This window comes from Peromyscus californicus, unplaced genomic scaffold, assembly GCF_007827085.1.
Source record: "Peromyscus californicus insignis strain IS unplaced genomic scaffold, ASM782708v3 Scaffold_4__1_contigs__length_199733344, whole genome shotgun sequence".
NCBI lineage: Eukaryota > Metazoa > Chordata > Mammalia > Rodentia > Cricetidae > Peromyscus > Peromyscus californicus.
Genome location: NW_026294562.1, coordinates 109783780 through 109802320, shown reverse-complemented (window position 1 = coordinate 109802320; position 18541 = coordinate 109783780). Strand labels below are relative to the sequence as shown.

The 18541-nt window shown below is 38.1% G+C and overlaps 1 protein-coding gene across 3 annotated transcripts in view; it reads left to right on the top strand.

Moving 5' to 3' along the window:
- Positions 1-10746, top strand: part of Rab30 (RAB30, member RAS oncogene family) — a 103243-nt gene extending 92497 nt beyond the window's left edge. For all 3 annotated transcript variants that reach the window (XM_052714149.1, XM_052714151.1, XM_052714150.1), the window contains exon 5: positions 1896-10746. In XM_052714149.1, the coding sequence (XP_052570109.1) occupies positions 1896-2146 (251 nt within the window). In that variant the 3' untranslated portion in view covers positions 2147-10746. The remainder of the gene's footprint in view (positions 1-1895) is intronic.
- The last annotated feature ends 7795 nt before the right edge of the window (positions 10747-18541 follow it).

The window sequence follows — 18541 nt, the reverse complement described above, 5'->3', positions numbered from 1 at the left end:
ACCTGCCTGCCGCTGCCTCACACCATGACTAGCTTTTATTTCCTTTGTTCAGTGGTTTCCAATGTAATGAGTTGGTTTCCTAGGATCTTCCAAATAGAACCACTGAAATTCATTTGTATTTTTAATATGCTGTGGACTTCTGAACTGAAGTGTGCATTCAGTGTATCCTGTGCAGTTACCACCCATGTTCCCATTGTTCCATCATTGACATGGGAAGAAACTTCTTCAGATGAGCTCCCAAAGCCCTTTGACATTTCAGGAGTCTTTGGGACAATTTCCTTGCTCTCCGCCATGGCAAAGTCTCAGGCACATCATTTCATGCCCCAGACCTAGAAGTGATCATGTCTTTAGGAGGTGGCATTTCTTTCTAATGGGAAGTTTATAATTAGGAACCCCAGCTCAGTGTTGGGTTGTCCTTACGTGTAGGTCATCTCTAAACTGTTTCCTATTGAAAGCTGACATGTACGCATGGATATGATGAATTGTGTTGTCTTAGTAGGTTCAACAAGTTGTCTTCTGACTCACAGGACTGTCTTAAGCCACACATGAAATCACCTTCACTGAGAAAGACACAGGACAGTTCACCTGGCTTGCTGGCAGGTTGGCATTAGGTATCATGGAGAATCAGCAGTCAGGACTTTCCAGTGTTATGGCATTCTACTATGTATTTATAATTCATACACAGAGTAATTTATGAATTAGCTCATTTAAGCAATGTTACCAGGTAGCATAGTTGACTTTTGTCAGCCGAACTGGAAAAAGGAGTAGAAAACTTTTAAAAGATAAAACATACCATGAGTTATTCATACAGATACTTAGATCTATAATTTAAAACTGTAAAATTTTTACTTAATATCATTAATCTCATGCCTGTATTTCATCTTTCTCATGTCAAAAATACCAGTTCCAAGTGACATGAGCATAATTAATGACTTGTTTTATCCCTTAATACACATGTAAGAGCCTCCTAATCCCAACCCCAGCTATGCCATTGCAAGATGATTACTGAATGGGTTCAAGACTTTGTCCTTAAATTCCTTTTTGTCCTTAGAGTATACACCTCAGGATGCAGGGTTAAATCATGTTTTCAATTTACTTAAAATAGTTGTCTCTATCTATGCCACTATATGACAAACATGTTTAATATTTACAGATTGCTTTTAAATGTTAACTTTGTACTAGTTACACAATTGTATTGTTTAACTCTGTAAAATGTAAGCTTCTAACGTCAAATCTGTAGAGCAGAATGTGCTCAGAGAGGTCTGGTTTCTGCCCCTCCTATGCTCCACTTTTGTCTTTCTGGGCAATCATTGTCTTGTTTTGGTTTTCAAGACACAGTTTCTCAGTGTAATAGGTCTGGTTGTCTTGGAACTCACTTTGTAGAGCAGGCTGGCCTCGAACTCACAGAGCTCCTCTTGCTTCTGTCTCCTGAGTGCTGGGATTAAAGATGTGTGCCACCACTGCCTGGGCTGCAAACACTGTCTTTTAAATTACAATCTTGGTTTATTATTTTCCTAAAAAATAAGCAAAGGTGGAATTTTTAAAGTTTTCCATTTAGGCAGTTGCGAATAATACCTTTTCTGCTTTGCTTTCTTTGCTGGTATTCTTGATTCATGACATTGTATAGACTATTCCTCATTGGCTTGTTTTCTTTACTAGGTTGAATACTTGTGTGCCTGCATTGCCCTTTATACAAGCAGTTTGGGGTGTTTCCAGTCTTTGTCATTACAAATGGCACTGGTAAACATTCCTGTGATCATGGCCACATTTGCTTTGCTTTACCTGTCCATCCGTTTAATCTGGCCATTGATTTCAGCTCTGGAATTGAATCTCGATACTTCCCGGCCTAAACAAAATCAAGTGACTGTTCTTTCTCTAATTTACCATTGTTACAGGCAACAAGATTGACCTGGCTGAAAGGAGAGAGGTATCCCAGCAGAGGGCAGAGGAATTCTCAGAGGCTCAGGACATGTATTACCTGGAGACTTCAGCCAAGGAATCCGATAATGTGGAGAAACTCTTCCTTGACTTAGCATGCCGACTCATCAGTGAAGCAAGACAGAACACACTGGTGAACAATGTATCTTCACCCTTACCCGGAGAGGGGAAAAGCATCAGCTATTTGACTTGTTGTAATTTCAACTAAAGGCTGAGGCAAAGAGAATCAAAGGGAATCAGTAGTTGCCTTGGTGGGCCGTATGTTGCTAGGGAATCTGGCAATGACTATGGCTCCCGCTCTTGGACCTTCTGACTCCTGTAGGCTCCAGAGCTTACAAAGCATGCAGGCCAAGGGCCTCGACTGCAGGCCAGCATTAGCAGAACACATAATGGTTTCAGCCTTTTGCAGTCTGGCATTGGAGCAAGGAGAAAATTGCACTAAGCGCTCCATGATCTGCAGAGCATGTTGCTTTTGTTTTTTAAAAAGCAAGTAAAAATGCATTCCTGAACACAGTGCAGGGGATCATGTACTGTAGGAATCCCTCCTGTGTGTCAGCGGGTGCATGTGGGGCTGTTCTCTAGGCTTCAGTGGTAATCTGGTGCCCATGGTTTTCTTGTCTACCAGGTAAACCAAAACTGGAAAGGCCCAGTTCTGTCTCTGTGGTACTTAGTGACAACCCCATGGAGATTTTGAAAAGTGTTATTTCTTTTGTCCACAAGCACTTTCAAAACCTTTGGGATGTAAAAACAAAAACTCTTCTCATGACCAACAGTAAAAATTATTGTCTGATAACATATACAGCTCCATGACTCCTTTTGGTGCTAATGATTATGGTATTTCACAGACCAAACGTTTTACTACATTGATATTGATACCCTTAGATGTATTACCTAGAAATAAAAAAAAAAAAAATGGGGGAAATCCATGAATCAGCAGTCTTTTTCAAAGCCTCATTACCACCTTTTCTAGGATGGGTTTGGACATGAGAATCCTTTTTCTTTCATATTCTCCTTGAAATTTCTTAACTTTCTCCTATTCCTTCAAACACCTTTCCTGCCCTTTAAGTAAATCAAAGTCTGAAAAAAAATGGGGAAAAATACAATGGATGATGGCATTAAAATAAAAAAGATTACTTGTAAGACATTTTGAGTAGCATGAGAAAACAGAGCAGATATGACCAAAATACTGTGGAATACGGACTGACTACAGAGCAGGGTTCCAGACAGAGCACAGTCCTTCATAACAAATTGCACCTTTTCCTTTCTGGAACTATCCTTGGCTAGACCAAGGCTTAGGATTTTGTAGACATTTTTAGTATGATAAGTGAGAATAGCAACAGATGAAAAGTTTCACAAACTTTTTGTATCTTCAAGAAACTTAGTAAAGGCCTGCTTGGGAAGCAAGCCGAGTTGTCATTTATCATCTTATATTAATGTTGATCTCAGATTCATGACAATGCATTCTTTTCCCTTTATCTTTTCTTTCCTCTGGTCTCACCTCAGAGCTTTCCTTTTCCACTCCCTCTTCTTCCTTCCCATCCTGGTATGCATGTGTTACCGCAAATCTCCAATTCAAATGGAGGTATATATGCCTTTACTTAGCCAATTTCAAAACAGGTCTCAGATTGGAAGATGTGCTGCTGAATGGGTTCCTGTTTTCTTCAGTGCCATGATTTGATACCTTCCAATTTGTTCACGCTCATGAATGCAAATTGCGACAGCAATTAAATCTGTATGCTGTTGGTGCCGTCAGGTGTTTCTGGGCTTGCTGTATAGCATAACTGAGTGATGAATCACTGAATGAGGATATGACGTGTAATTCCGCTGTTGGTATTGATGGTGACAGTCTTGGACATGACACGACACTCTTGGGAAGCTACTGAATTGTAAAGCAGTGAGTCAACACAGCAGGCTATTGGTAATACATTTCTAGCATTTATCTAGCAGATTCCATAATGTCCAATCTGTTTCACATGGGACTGCGTGTATTATTACCCATCATTGGTATTGTAACTTGCTCTCTATGCTTTCCTTGATTCTATAAGAAAGAGAAAGGCTTGCCAAAAGTTTGCACTGCCTTTCCTTTATACAGGGAGAAAAATCACTTGAATTGAAAATCAAAATCATTTATCATTACCTTGACTTCTCTATTAAGCCAACAACTAAAGATAAACTAATCATGGTTACAGAAGAATTTATCTTTCTACTGTGAGAGAATGTCCCTAAATTTAGATTTATTTACTTTTCTTTACCAAAAACTTCTGATCTCCTCGGCATATGATGACTCAGCCTTGTCTCACAGCACTGTTAAAAATAATGTTGCTTTGGGAACTTTAAGGGCTTTGTTAGAATGGACTAATTTAGTTCCAGAGTAACAGTTATTCTTATTTCTTAAGCGTATAGCACCCCCATCTGCCCTCCAGGTTCAGAAGCAGCTCAGGAGCTCTACTCCAGGTCCCTCTTCCCCTGGGTCTCTGAGACGTTCAGGAGATCACAGTCATCAATCCTTGGGCCGTTAGTGTGGACACCTGAGAAGCTGGACCCTTACGTTCCACAGTTCTGTGACTTTCAGATTAGGCCTTTTGGATATTTGTCCAGTGATGTGTCTCAAATTTGAGAACAATCTTTGACAATATTATAGGTGCAATAAATACCAGTTTAATAAATGATTCATTGCCAAGATGTTTTTTATTTGTTTTTTTAAACGAAAGTCTTTAAAGTGGTAATTGAGAAAGAGTCATCTTAATCTAGGGAAGGACATAAATATTATTTTGCCTAATAATTCTTATTGGCAGGGCAATATCTGCTCTGATAAGCCAGTTTTACATAAAATTGTTTAATGGTGAAAAAAAAACAAGATTTGATTTATTGTAATGTAGTTTGGCTTATCCTGACGAGACCATCTCTTTTTCCATTTGTGATATGTTATTTTTCTTTTTTTAAATAAAATTATTAAATACACGGCAATCTTCTGTAGCTTCCAATGAAAACACATGTTCAGGTTCTAGAGTCATGCTGGGAAAAGATCTATGGAATCATATAATTGTCTGATATAGCTTTGTATAGACTGTATCCTCAAGGACTTAGTGATTTCTCCTTTTCCTACACAAAGCTGTGTTCCTTTGTATTCTTTTATTAGATCTGTTGGATTGTATTAATATTTAATTATATAGAGCCAATTATCTTTTGTGTAGACTTGTAAGTTGACATCATTGGCTTTTTCTGGCTTTCATTTCTCACCCATATTTTAGTCCTTTTTGATATCAGCATCTTCCCTAAGTGGCAAGACAATAACTAAACATGAAACAAATGTATTAGCATGACAGTCCATCAAGTTCTGCTTGTGAAACTAAGAGACCACTGACCAAAACAGGATGTTTGGACTAGCATGATTCAAGGCAATGAGGCTTGATAGAGGGAGGAAGCAGATTCTTTATCTTCTTTTCATGAAAGTATTCCTTGGAAGGACCGAGTGACTGACTCCCAGTGTTAGATCAAGGATTTGCCAGTCTACTCTTTGAGCTATCCCACAGCATCAACTTTTGGTTAGACTGATTCTGAAAAAATATCAGTTGCGAATCATTTTGAACTTGTACCCCCACCCCCACCCCATGTATGATACCAGTGGCCTTAAAGATAGGGAAAGTTTCTGAGTCTTAATCCTACAGGACGCTCTGTAGCACATGGCCATACATACGTAAGAATCACTTTCCTATTAGCTTCTGGAAGAAGTTGTAGGTTTGGACGTTTTTTTGTTTTTGTTTTGTTTTGTTTTGAGAATTTTTAGCTGCTATGGTTTACTTTCTTCCTTCAGCCATGGTCTTGATAGGTATGTTTCACATCTTTTCCTTCTGACAAAATGTATTCCACCTAAGCAATTACTGTTAAACACTAAACAAAGATATATTTTCTCCTCTGGGTTTTCTGTTCCTGTGGCACAAGTTTATTTGTGTTTGAAAGGAACACTGCCTTCCTTTACACTGTACACACAGGCAATATTGGTTTGATATTATCCCTTCAGATCAGTCATTAATATTGAATAATGTAGCTGTCATTTCATCTTCTTCCTAAATCTCAGGATGTTCTTGGTATAATTACTCCTGGGAGGCACTGCCTTTTTTGTTTTGTTTTGTTGTTGTTATTTTGAGACCAGATCTTAGTCTACATAGAAATCACATTGTAATTCAGACTGGCTTTGAACATTCTATTGCCTCAGTCTTACTGGGAGTATAGATGTGAGCCACACTGGCTATCTTGGTGATCTTTGAAATTAAAAACAAATGGAGGGATAACTCGCTGTGTAAATGAACTTAACATTTAAGATAGTTGAAGATTATTTGAAGGATTTTTGTGGGATGTGGCATAGAGAGGAATATAACTAGTAGATGCTTCACAGTTCAAAGGGGTAGAATGCAGACCACCACACTATAAAGCCCTAGAGCCGCAGACTGGGCTCTGTGTTAGGGAGAATTTCTCAAAACATTGGAACCCTCTGGTAGTGACTGCCTTTCTGTCAAGCAAAGGGTAGATATAAACTGTAAAGAAAATGTGGAGATGACCTACCTTGTTGATTGAGGGTTGAACCAGATGCTCTAGTAACTCAAATTTCTAGATTGTAGTACCTTTCCTTATGCTCAACTAAATATATGTTGACCAACAACTAATGACATTTAAAAAAGAAAAGGCTTTTTCTTCTGTCATAAATGCACTACCGTCTAGGGAAAAGGTTAACTATGTATCCTTACGCCAAGAGACTGATCTGCCATTATGTCCTAAACTAGAAATGCCTTGTCAGCCCCTGTTGAAATCAAACTGGCTTCCAAGTTAAACATGGGAGAGGTATGTATCATTTAGGCCAGGGCTATGTGAAATCATGGAAATTATTCATCTCATTTGGCTTAGTACACAATGTCTTCTCTTCAGGATTTTAGAAGTGTTTTAGTGTAAGAGGATCCTCCATTAAAGAGTCCCCCAGTAGTCCAGTGTTCCATGAGAGGAGGATAGGAGGGTCACCGGCAGAAATCCATCCTTAAGATCCACTTGAGAAAGTCTCAAATGACATTTGATAGGTTTTCTTGATTTGGGGGAAAATGAGTTTGAAAGGGTGAAGGCCAATTGGCTTTATGTACAAAGTAACAAAACAGGGCTTTAACTTGAAAATAAAATCACTTAAAGCAGTTTTTGCTAATTAAAATTTATAAAATTCCATTTTTAAAATAGCGTATACCCTTTCCAGTCTGACAGGTGGCTCTTCCTTAGTCTTTACAAAAGCAAACCATTGCGCTTAAATCAGTCTGGGGAGAAATATACTTAATTTGGGTGGGACTTCCTCTGACTCCTTGTAGAGGAAATCTGAAGACAAAGGCTGGTTGCCAGTTCTTATTTGGCCTCATCAGGTGCATGAGTTAATTTTTAATTTTTTTCTTGCTTTTCCTCCGATTTAAAGCAGAATGGCAGATGCTGAGCCATATTCCAATGAAATTCTTGGTCAGTGGCGACGCCAGAGGGTGGTAAAGGGAGAGGCATAAAAGTGAGGCATTAGGTTAGCTGTGTGCAGCCCTACAATATAAAAGTTAGGGAAGGCTGTGGGCAAAGTTGGAACTGGAGCTTCCTCATCTGTGAGATGAACCTGTTAGGAATATGCTGAAAATTAGATGAGATAAATTAAAAATACGTTGCTCAGCAAATAGGAAGAACTCAAATATTAGAGTTTTTTTGTTTTTGTTTTTGTTTTTCTTCTACCTACTTTAGACTTTGGAAGTAGAGGCAGTGACGTGTGACTTTAGTCCCAGGTACTGGGGGAGCCGAGGTGGGAGCTAGGGTAACAAAGGGAGACTCCATTTCTAGACTTTAAGAAATGGTTTGGGGCAGTCTGTTATAAAGAAAAGAGTTCTGTTTCTACAAGGAAATCTCTGATTCACTTTGTTTCTTTCCATACATCTTGGGAGACATTCTGTCTCAACGGACGATTCCAGGGTTGTAAATTCCTTATCAGGAAACTCTCTCTTAGAACTGAAATACCTCACAGTGCAATGCAAACCTCTTCTTGGTCTTGTTCTCCACGGGAAGACCATGCCCTGGTTGTTATCTTTAAGGGGTCACATTTGCTGTCTACTATTGCCCTTGTTTGTGTTTGAAAACTAGGTCATAAAAGCGTGTTAAGGTGGTTATTGTTATCCTCTTGGTGAACATCAGGGTAGTTGTTGACTCTTAGTTTCTTACTGGGATCAGACTTAGATAATGATACTATTGATTAGCTCTTCAATTACTCATGCTTTTCTCCTGTTACTAATAATGTATAATGAATGACCAAGAAAGAGTAATTCTGGTCGTGTGGCTCTTCTTTCCATCTGTAGGTAAAAATGGAATCATAAATCCCAGTTATAGGATCTGCTTTTAGAATTTAATTCCACATATGACATCACTTGATGAATGTATTACTAATACTCCAAGATATTTTTATCCTTCTTTCTATGTGTGTGCTACATTTTGAAATAAAAATTGGGGTACTAATCTCCCAATAGAGCAAAAATTCATATACAGAGTAAGAAAAGAATCTGTTTGGTTAGAATAATTCACTAGTTGGTGAATGGCACATAGCTTTTGTTTAAAATTACACAGTTATGCCTGAGTAAAATAATAATAATAATAATAATAATAATAATAAACTTGATAAAGCCCTCTGAAAAACAGCTGCTAAGCATATTGCTTCTGGAATGTAATCATTAGGAATAAATATTCTCATGTCCTATACAATTACAGAATGTTAGTGGAACTTTCTTGTAGACTATTTGACAATGAATGTCAGTTGATTTACTAAATGAATTTTTTAAGTAATTTTATCCTTTAAGGATTGGTTGGGATTTTCAGGTCCCTGACATAAAACATTTCAAATGATTGGAATGCTGGCTTCTAACTTCTACTCATTGGAGTGTCCGTCTAGACATACCAGATGGTTAGAGCTCCCTTGATGGTGTGTAAACAAGACACACAAAGCTGTCTTAACTAGTGCATGAGTAAAATTGCTATTTTCAGAAAAGAAAAAAATTCTGCTAAAAATTTCAATAAAGAACTAAGACAAGAATTAAAAAAAAAGTATGCCCTGTATATTATTGCACACAGTTTATTGCATGACTTTTAGCATAGGGATGAAATAAAATGCAAAATATTTAATTCTGGAGATCTCAGCAGCTAGTTAAAATATTTACAGAAGCTGCTTTGTGAAGACTTAGAAAATCCTTGATTTTCTTCATTTTCTTAATCTCTCCATTAAAACACAGATATTTTACGTATACAGTTTCAGCAAACAGGTTGACCAGTGAATTTTATGAACTCAATTCCTACTATATGGCTACTGGTTTTATGCATAAGATCTCAGTAAACTCCACATATATATCACTATATAAATCCTAATAATCTACTTTAATATAAGCATAGTTCTTGGTTTTAAATGTCAATATGCAGATATTAACAGTACAATATATATTTTGTGTCCATGTATTATTTTTACTTAACAAAAAGGCCATTAGAAATATAAGCCACTGGTAACCCAAGTACAATTAGTTAAATACATTGTGTAGAAAGAAGATTTATAAAAAAAAAAAAATTCAATCCAATTTCAAAAAGGGGACAAAGAAGAACCAGGAACCCAAAGAAAATATTTTAAAGTTAAATTATGTCTTTTAAACATTCACACAATCCACACACAGTAACTCACCCCTTTGAAGTATAAAATGCAGTGTTTTTAGTATACTCATTATATTGTACATTTCACTACTCTCTAACTTCAGAATATGTCATTCCCAAAAGACTCTGTATCCATTAGCAGCCAAACTTCCTTCTTCCCCTGCATCTGGCAATGGTCCATCTGTTTTCTGTCTCTATGGATTTGCTTTTCATATAATATAACCATACAATGTGTGGCCTCTTGTGTCTGGCTTCTGTTAAGGTTTTCAAGGCTCATCTGTGTTGTAGCATGAGTCAGAACATTCTTTTTAAGGCTAAGTAATATTCCATTGTGTGTATGTGTATATATGTATGTGTGTATGTGCATTGTGTGTGAGTGTGTGTATTATTTTATTTGTGAATTAATCACATTTTGGATATTTAGATTGTTTCTACTTTCTGGTTAGCATAAGTAATGCTGCTAGAACATTTATGTAATTTTTGCACATGGTCATATGGTTTCTTACACATCTCAAAAACAATTAGACTAACAAATCAAGCAATTTGTATTTATTTAACTAGAACATCTTAAAGTCCTGCTTGGAGAATGAAACTTATGATCTTGGTTAAATTGATCAACAGGACCCCTGAATAATGCCTAGCTGTCAGGTTTATTTGTGAGAATCTTTCTGTGAGGATGTCATTTTGATATGGCTACCAATTTTATAAGGAGTTCTTTAGTCTTTGTAGAAATTACATTGTCATCACTGAGAATTTCGAAGTGCTCAGCATTCCTTTAAAGACAGCTACCAATCATACTGGAGAAGGCATTCATTAAACCTGGTAGGATCATTCAGTCAATGAAGGAGCATTGGTTTCTTATTTATCAACTGTCTCAACATTTGGATCTTCCTCCTTGGAAAAAAGATCATCAAATCGCCAAACCTACTGACTGTTGTAGTTTAAGTTTTATCATTAAGAGGTAATTCATAATGAGAGTAAAAGTGTAAAGGATGTATTTTGTGTGTAAAGAATGAATGTATTTAACAAAATCTTTTTATTTGTAATAATTTTTTAAAAAGCTGAATGGAAATTGATTTCCCATGTACTTGTACATAAATAAACATTTCCTGTTGCCCCCAATTGGAGAGTTGTATGCCATGTCACTATGTCAAAACCAAATGAGCTTCAAGTACACTCATATCCTTCAGTCTAATGTGAAATGTGCCCTGCATGTGGGGCTCCAGATCCTCTGAGTTTGAGTGTTGATTTTCTAGCTAGCAGACCTTTGACAAGTCATTGAACATTTTGTGTATTTTCTCCTGTATGATAGAGCCTATAATAAATCACCTTAAAAGCTTCTTTAGGTTATAACACTAAATGAGACTATGCTGTCATATTCAGGATGTGAAAATCATCCATGTTAGTTACTGATAATGATGAGAAAGTTGCTTTATCCTATGATGCATTAGATGGGGTAATACACTGGTAACCAGGAGTATTAACTGTATTCTTGTCTCAGTACAACATTAGTGTAATCATGTTTTTCAACCTTTAATTTTTCAATTTCAAAGTAAGGGTATCTCTATGTTTCCTTCTAGCTAAATACATTACATAGTTCTGAAGAGATCTCACTTAAGATGTTTGCTACACAATTAAAAATGGGAGCACTTATTAATTACTAGTGAGGCATCCATCCATTCATTTATATATTTACCATTTATTGAGCATGTAGTACAAGGCAAACCTGGCCCTGCCCCTTACCACTACTATAGCAAGAGTCAAAGATACGTACTTTTTCTCAAACTTCATTTTATCTCTGTAGCCGGAAGGTTTCTCCTATCCTGCCCATCACTGAGGTCCCACAACCGCTTATAAAAATAATTAAGAGGCTTAATATTATTTAAAAACTATATGGCCTATGGCTTAAGCTTCTCGCTAGCTAACTCTTATAACTTAACCCATTTATATTTATCTATAAGTTGCCACGTGGCTTCATGGCTTACCTGTACTTTCACATCTTGCTTCTCCTGGCGGTGGCTAGCAGCATCTCTCCCCACTCTTTCTTCTTCCTCTCTCTATCTTGGATTTCCTGCCTGGTTATAACCTGATTTGCCATAGGCCAGAGCAGCTTCTTTATTAACCAATCATAGCAACATATATTCACAGCATACAGAAAGACATCCCCAAGTACTAGTGGCTGTTGGACCTTGGGGCCGGGCGAGACTGGAGAAACCTTCCGACTACACATCTCCAATACTTGGCTCTCACCTTCTGTCTTGTAACATTCATATGACAGATGCATGACTTGGATTGAATGCAATAGCTGATTAGGAGCACTCAACACTCATCAGCTCTACTGTAAAGAAAAACAAAAGCAACAAAATATTGCTGCATTTTGAGATGAGTGATAATGGAGGATCACTGTAATCAACAGACTAGTACCTGGAACCTTGTAAGATTCAGGATCTTGGGACAATAGTATATTAAGAGAACCATCCAGGCATCTACTGCCCCTCTGGTGGGTTAAGGGAGGAAAAAAAATAGTTCCAGTGAACCACCAGCAAGGCTGCTTACATTAATGACTACTGCAAAGTTTTGCAACCCCTGTAGGATTGTGTAACTGGATAAGCCTGAAATCTACTTAGTAGCTTTGCTTTGGAAAAGGATTTCATGTCATTCTTCAGCAAGCCTACATGAACTGTAGTGAGGAGCCATCTTGAAAAGGAATATCAGAAACCCCTGCATATACAATTTCTGGGATGTAACACACACATATTCGATGGCACTAGCTCAGTACTTAGTATCCTAGTTGAGAACCAAACTTGGCTCAACAAAGTGACTGTGACGAAAATCCATTGAGCACCCTATACTGTAGGGATGGGTGATGCAAAATACAGGAGAAGGGAAGGATCAAAGGAGAGATCCTGTTGGGAGGTGGTCTTGCACGCCTTTGATCCCAGCATTTGGGAGGCAGAGGCAGATAGATCTCTGAGTTCTAGGACAGCTTGATCTACAGAATGAGTTCCAGGACAGCCAGGGCTACACAGAGAAACCTTGTCTCAAGAGAGAGAGAGACCTTCTCTGGCTTCTATGTGCTCTTGTCATCATGATGCCTTTATAAAAGCCCCAGTCAGTATTGGTGCTGTCCCTGAACCTCTAGAACTGTGAGCTAAAGAAACACCTCTATAAAGAAAAAAAGAAAAGGATAGCGAGATAAACAGACTTGCACTCTGAGATGAGAAATGGGAGAAACCATGTAAATTCACACCTGTCAGTCACTCGTGCTGGTCTAACCACTCCTTTCAGTTCAGTACATGGGTGTCAGAAACAAGGAGAGGGAAGTTTTGCTTCCACAGATGCCCATTCACAAGGGCATGCTAAGGTAGCTGGAAACAATGCCCTAGCTCTGTGCTGCTGCCCTGTCTTAGACTATATGGTCCAGAGAGGAAGTTTCCTTGGGAGTGACTGTGACATAAGCTCACATGTGGAGGTACTTCATTTCAAAGATTCTTAAGGAGAAAAGCCCTAGTCAATGGTTCATATCCTGGTTCATGGTGTGGCAGGGGCAGGGGCAGGGGTACAGCTCCTTCTACAGTAGCAGCAAAGAACACTGCAATTCTTGCTGCTTTACAGTTCCTACCTCTACTGGCCCCTTATGCTCTAATGACCGTGGACTGTTCTCAGGATTGTGTGTGACCACTGTAAGTACTTTAGGCCCCTTACTACTTGGTGCAGGCAGTGCCAAAGACCCTTACCAGTAATACAGCCAACATCAACACCACCAAAGGATGCCACTACCACCTGATGTAGATTTTAGAAGTTTATCCCACATCACTCTGCCTGACTGCTGGTGTGTTCATGTGGACCACAGAGCCCAAACAGTGCACATCCTGTTCACATCCACTAATCACACCTGGAGAAACTACAGGGAAGGGCTGGAGAGACGGCTCAGCAGTCAAGAGCATTTACTGTTCTTGCAGAGGACCTGGGTTCCATTTCTGGCACTCAAAAGGAGGCTCATAACAGTCTGTAAGTTCAGTTCCAGAGGATTCGACACCAAAATGACCTACTTTGGCACCAGGCATACACATGTAGACAAAACACTCATATACATAAAGTAAAGAACTAAGGTAAATCCTTTTTTTTAAAAGAAATTACAGGAGACTATACTTTGGTGCCTGTCCATCTGGAAAAAAAGCTAACAATTTAAAACAAACTGATACCCGCACATCTTTAGGAGATTGTCACTTACTATGGCCACACTGTAAAAGCAGTTGAAAGAACCATGAGACATACATACAAATCTAAATGCAGAAACCCAAATCATACTAAAAAATTTCTAAAAATCATTCTCTAGCAACAAATTCCAAAGAAACTGAAATGGATGAAAGGTCTGACAAATAATTCAGGAGAATGCTTGATAAAAAAATGTGATCCAAAAGAATTCAGATGAAAGGTTAGATGGGATCAGGAATACATCTTGGATATGAATGAGAGATTCTGCAAAGAAATTGTGAAAAAGAACCAAATAGAAACTTTGGAAAGGAAAGTCTCAAAAGAACAAATGAAAGATTCAACTTAAAATCTCAAAAAATAATGAAACAAAATATCTACATGGAAGACAGTTGTTTTAAAATATTCCATTCAGAAAAAAGGCCACAAAAATGTAGATAAGAACAAAGTAAAGTCAGGCACAATGGCACATGCCTTTAATCTCAGCACTTGGGAGGCCAGAGGCAGGTGGATCTCTGTGAATTCAAGGCCAGCCTGGTCTACATGGTTCCAGGACAGCCAAGTCTACATAAAGAGACCCTGTCTCAAACAAAGCAAAACAAAACAACAAAAAACCACCACCATCAAAAACCAAAAAAGCAAATATGAAAATACCAGAATAAAACCCAATGCTTTGTATGCTCATTTGAAAAACTAATTAAAAATAGTAGAAACAGCTGGCCACAGTGGCACAACCTTTAATCCCAGCACTCAGAAGCCAAAGGCAGATGGATCTCTGTGAGTTTGAAGTCAGCATGGTCTACATAAGTGAGTTACATGTCAGCCAGGGGTACATAGTAAGACCCTGCTTCAGAAAAAGAAAAAAGTAGAAACAAAGAATGAAAAGAGAATTCATGGTCTTTGGCACACTATTAAAGATTAAACATATATATAATTAGTATACTCAAAAGAAGAGATTAAGCACATAGCAAACCTATTAATGATGTTGGGCATGGTGGTACACACCTGTAATCTCTGTACTTGAGAAACTGAAGATCATGAGTTTGAGGTTTACACAGCAAACCTGTCTTAAGAAATAAAACAAAATAGTTAAACAGCAACCATATTTAATGAAATGATAGCAGAAAATTCTCTGTTCTTGAGAATGACACAGGCACCCAAAATCAGGAGGCTTATGTAAATGTAATCCCAACTACAAACAGCCAGAAATGAGCTCCTCCACAGCACACTGTTATAAAACTTGTTAATTACAGTTCAAAATTTAAAATCTGCAGGAGAAAAGTCCCAAGTCACACTTAAGTGCAACTCCATCAGAGTCTAGCAGATTTTTCAGCAGAAACTCTTAACAGACAAGAAGGGGATAGAATGACAGGTTACAAGTCCCAAAATAGTACCAGCCAACTATTAGAAGATATGGCTTTGTTGGAGTAGGTGTGGCTTTGTTGAAGGAAGTGTGTCACTGTGGGGGTGGGTTTTGAGGTCTCCTATGCTCAAGCTATGCACAGTGTGACACACAGTTCACTTCCTGTTGCCGGTAGATCAGGATGTAGAATCCTCAGCTCCTTCTCCAAAGTCAAAAGTATCATTATTTGCAGATGATATGATAATATACATAAGCAACCCCCCAAACTACCAGGGAACTCTTACAGCTAATAAACACCTTTAGTGAAGTGGCTAGATATAAGATTAACTAAAAAAAAAATCAGTAGCCCTCCTATATACAAATGATAAACAAGCTGAGAATGAAATCAGAGAATCAACATCCTTTACAATAATCTCAAATATCTTGGGGTAACTCTAACCAAGTGAAAGACCTGTGCAACAAGAACTTCAAATCTTTGAAGAAAGAAATTGGAAAAGGTATCAGAAGATGAAAGATCCACCATGCTCATGGATCAGCAGGATTAATATAGTAAAAATGGTCATCTTACCAAAAGCAATCTACAGATTCAATGCAATCCCCCATTAAAATCCCAACACAATTCTTTACACACCTTGAACAACAATACTCAACTTTTTATGGAAAAACAAAAAACTCAGGATAGCTAAAACAATCCTGTACAATAAAAGGATTTCTGGAGGTATCACCATGATTTCAAGCTCTACCACAGAGCTATAGTAATAAAAACTGCATGTTAGTGGTATAAAAAGACATGTGGATCAGTGGAATAGAATTGAAGACCCAGACATAAGTCCACACATCTATGGACACCTGATTTTTGACAAAGAAGCCAAAATTATACAATGGAAAAAAGAAAGCATCTTGAACAAATGGTGCTGGTCTAACTAGATGTATGCATGTAGAAAAATGCAAATAGATCCACATCTGTCACCCTCCACAAAACTCAAGTCCAAGTGGATCAAAGACCTCAACATAAATCCAGATACACTGAATCTGAATGAAGAGAAAGTGTGAAATAGCCTTGCGCTCATTGGCTAAAGAAGAAATCTTTCTGAACAGGAAGGACATCAATAGTGCAGATACTAAGATCAACACTTAATAAATGGGACCTCATGAAACTGAAAAGTTTCTGTAAGGCAAAAGACACCATTAATAGGACAAAACAGCAGCCTACAGAATGGAAAAAGGTCTTCACCAACCCACATCTGACAGAGGGCTGATTTCCAAAATATATAAGGAACTCAAGAATCTAGATATTAACAAACCAAATAATCCAATCAAAAGATGGGTTACAGATCTAAATAGAGAATTCTCAACAATAGAATCTCAAATGGCCAAAAAAAAAAAAAAAAACAGTTAAAAAGATGTTCAACATCCTTAGTCAACAGGGAAACACAAATTAAAATGATTCCAAGATTCCAAGCAACTGGATGGAACTAGAAAAAATCATCCTGAGTGGGGTAACCCAGACTGAGAAAGAAAAACATGGTATGTACTCATTCATAAGTGGACATTAGCTGTAAAATAAAGGATAACTATGCTACAATCCACAGACCCAGACAGACTATGTAACAAGGAGGGTTCATGGGGGAATGTATGGATCTCCCTGGGAAGGGGAAATACTAAAGATTTCAAGAGTGGACTGAGGGCAGGTGAGAATGGGAACATGAGCGATCAGGTTTGGGGGAGAGAGAGAGTACTGAAAGAGGCTACTGGAATGTGGGGGCATTTCAGGGTCAGGTAAAAACCTTGTGCAAGGGAATCTCCCAGGTATCTACAAGGATGACTCCTGTTAAGACTTCTAGCAATAGCAGATACATAGCCTGAACTGGCCATCTCCTGTGACCAACAAGACTTCAAATAGAGGGAGTGGGAAACCAACCCAATCACATAACCTTCAACCTACAGTCTGTCCTGCCTATGGGATATGCTAAGGTAACAGTGGACTAGAGATTGAGGGAGTGGCCAACCAAAGACTGGTCTAGCCTAAAACCCATGCCAGGAGAGTAAGCCCGCCCTTGACACTGCCTGGCACCAGGACCCACAGGAATATACCTCAGTAGTAGAATGCATGTTTAGAATACACAAGGGAAGTGTTGGCAGAAATGTCTGCTCTGACTTTACCTATGTTCTCTTAACAGCTTTGTTCTCTTAATAGTTGAATCACATAAGATTGCTTGCTGTTACTACAGGTCAAAACTAGTCATATGTTGGCAATTTTACATGATTCTAATATTATCTAGTTCTAAGCATCAGGGACTGTTTGGCAATTACCACTAGCCAGAAGAAGTTCACTGACCCAATGTGATAGTTTGAAAGAAATTAGCCACCATAAGATCATTGGGAGTGGCACTGTTAGGTGTGATCTTGTTGAATAGGTGTGATCTTGTTGGAGGAAGTGTGTCACTGTGGAGGCAGACTTTGAGGTCTCATATATGCTCAAGCCACACCCAGTGATACAGACTACTTTCCGTTGCCTGCAAGATATAGAACTTTCAGCTCCTTTTCTAGCACCATGTCTGCCTGCATGCTGCCTTGCTTCCTGCCATGATCACAATGGACTAAAACTCTGAACTGTAAATGAGCCACCCCAATGAAATGTTTTTCTTTATAAGAGTTGCTGCGGTCATGGTGTCTCTTCACAGCAAAAGAAACCCTAAGACACCCCCAATCATACTTTTCCATCAAGCGTCTTTAGAAAGTTACTATTCCTCACACAATGTTTTTCCTATTAGTTAAATGGGATGAATTGCACACCTGCATAAATCCTAAAATGCTCATTCATAAACACATCAATATTGGTCACTATGTGAAAGGTATAAATGTAGCTTATTCCCTAACTATCCATGTTAAAATTATTGTGCATCTCATGTAGGCAAAGCAATGTTCCAAACAAGTATTTCATAAATTGAAAAACATTATTAAAAACTTTGAGGATAATTATTAGGGTTAATTATTTCTGGTAACTGGCAGATAATACCTGATCCCTGCTACATACCCCTAAACAGATCCAGTCTTAGGATGAAACCTGGATCTATATTTACAGTAACATGGCCAGGTGCTCACAACTGAATTATTTCAAGAACCGTAGCCCATTTCAGAAACTGAAATCTCATTTTTATTAGTTTCAGGAAACCATGTTAATAATACAAGATAGTCTCAAGTTTCACACTTGGTGTATATTCAAGCTTTCAGAGAATAGTTGTATTTTCAGATCTAGATAAAAACAAGCAAAGCGAAAGTCTTTCTTACTTTGATCTATATTGTTGGAGCTTAAGATCTACAGTTTATTGATGCTTG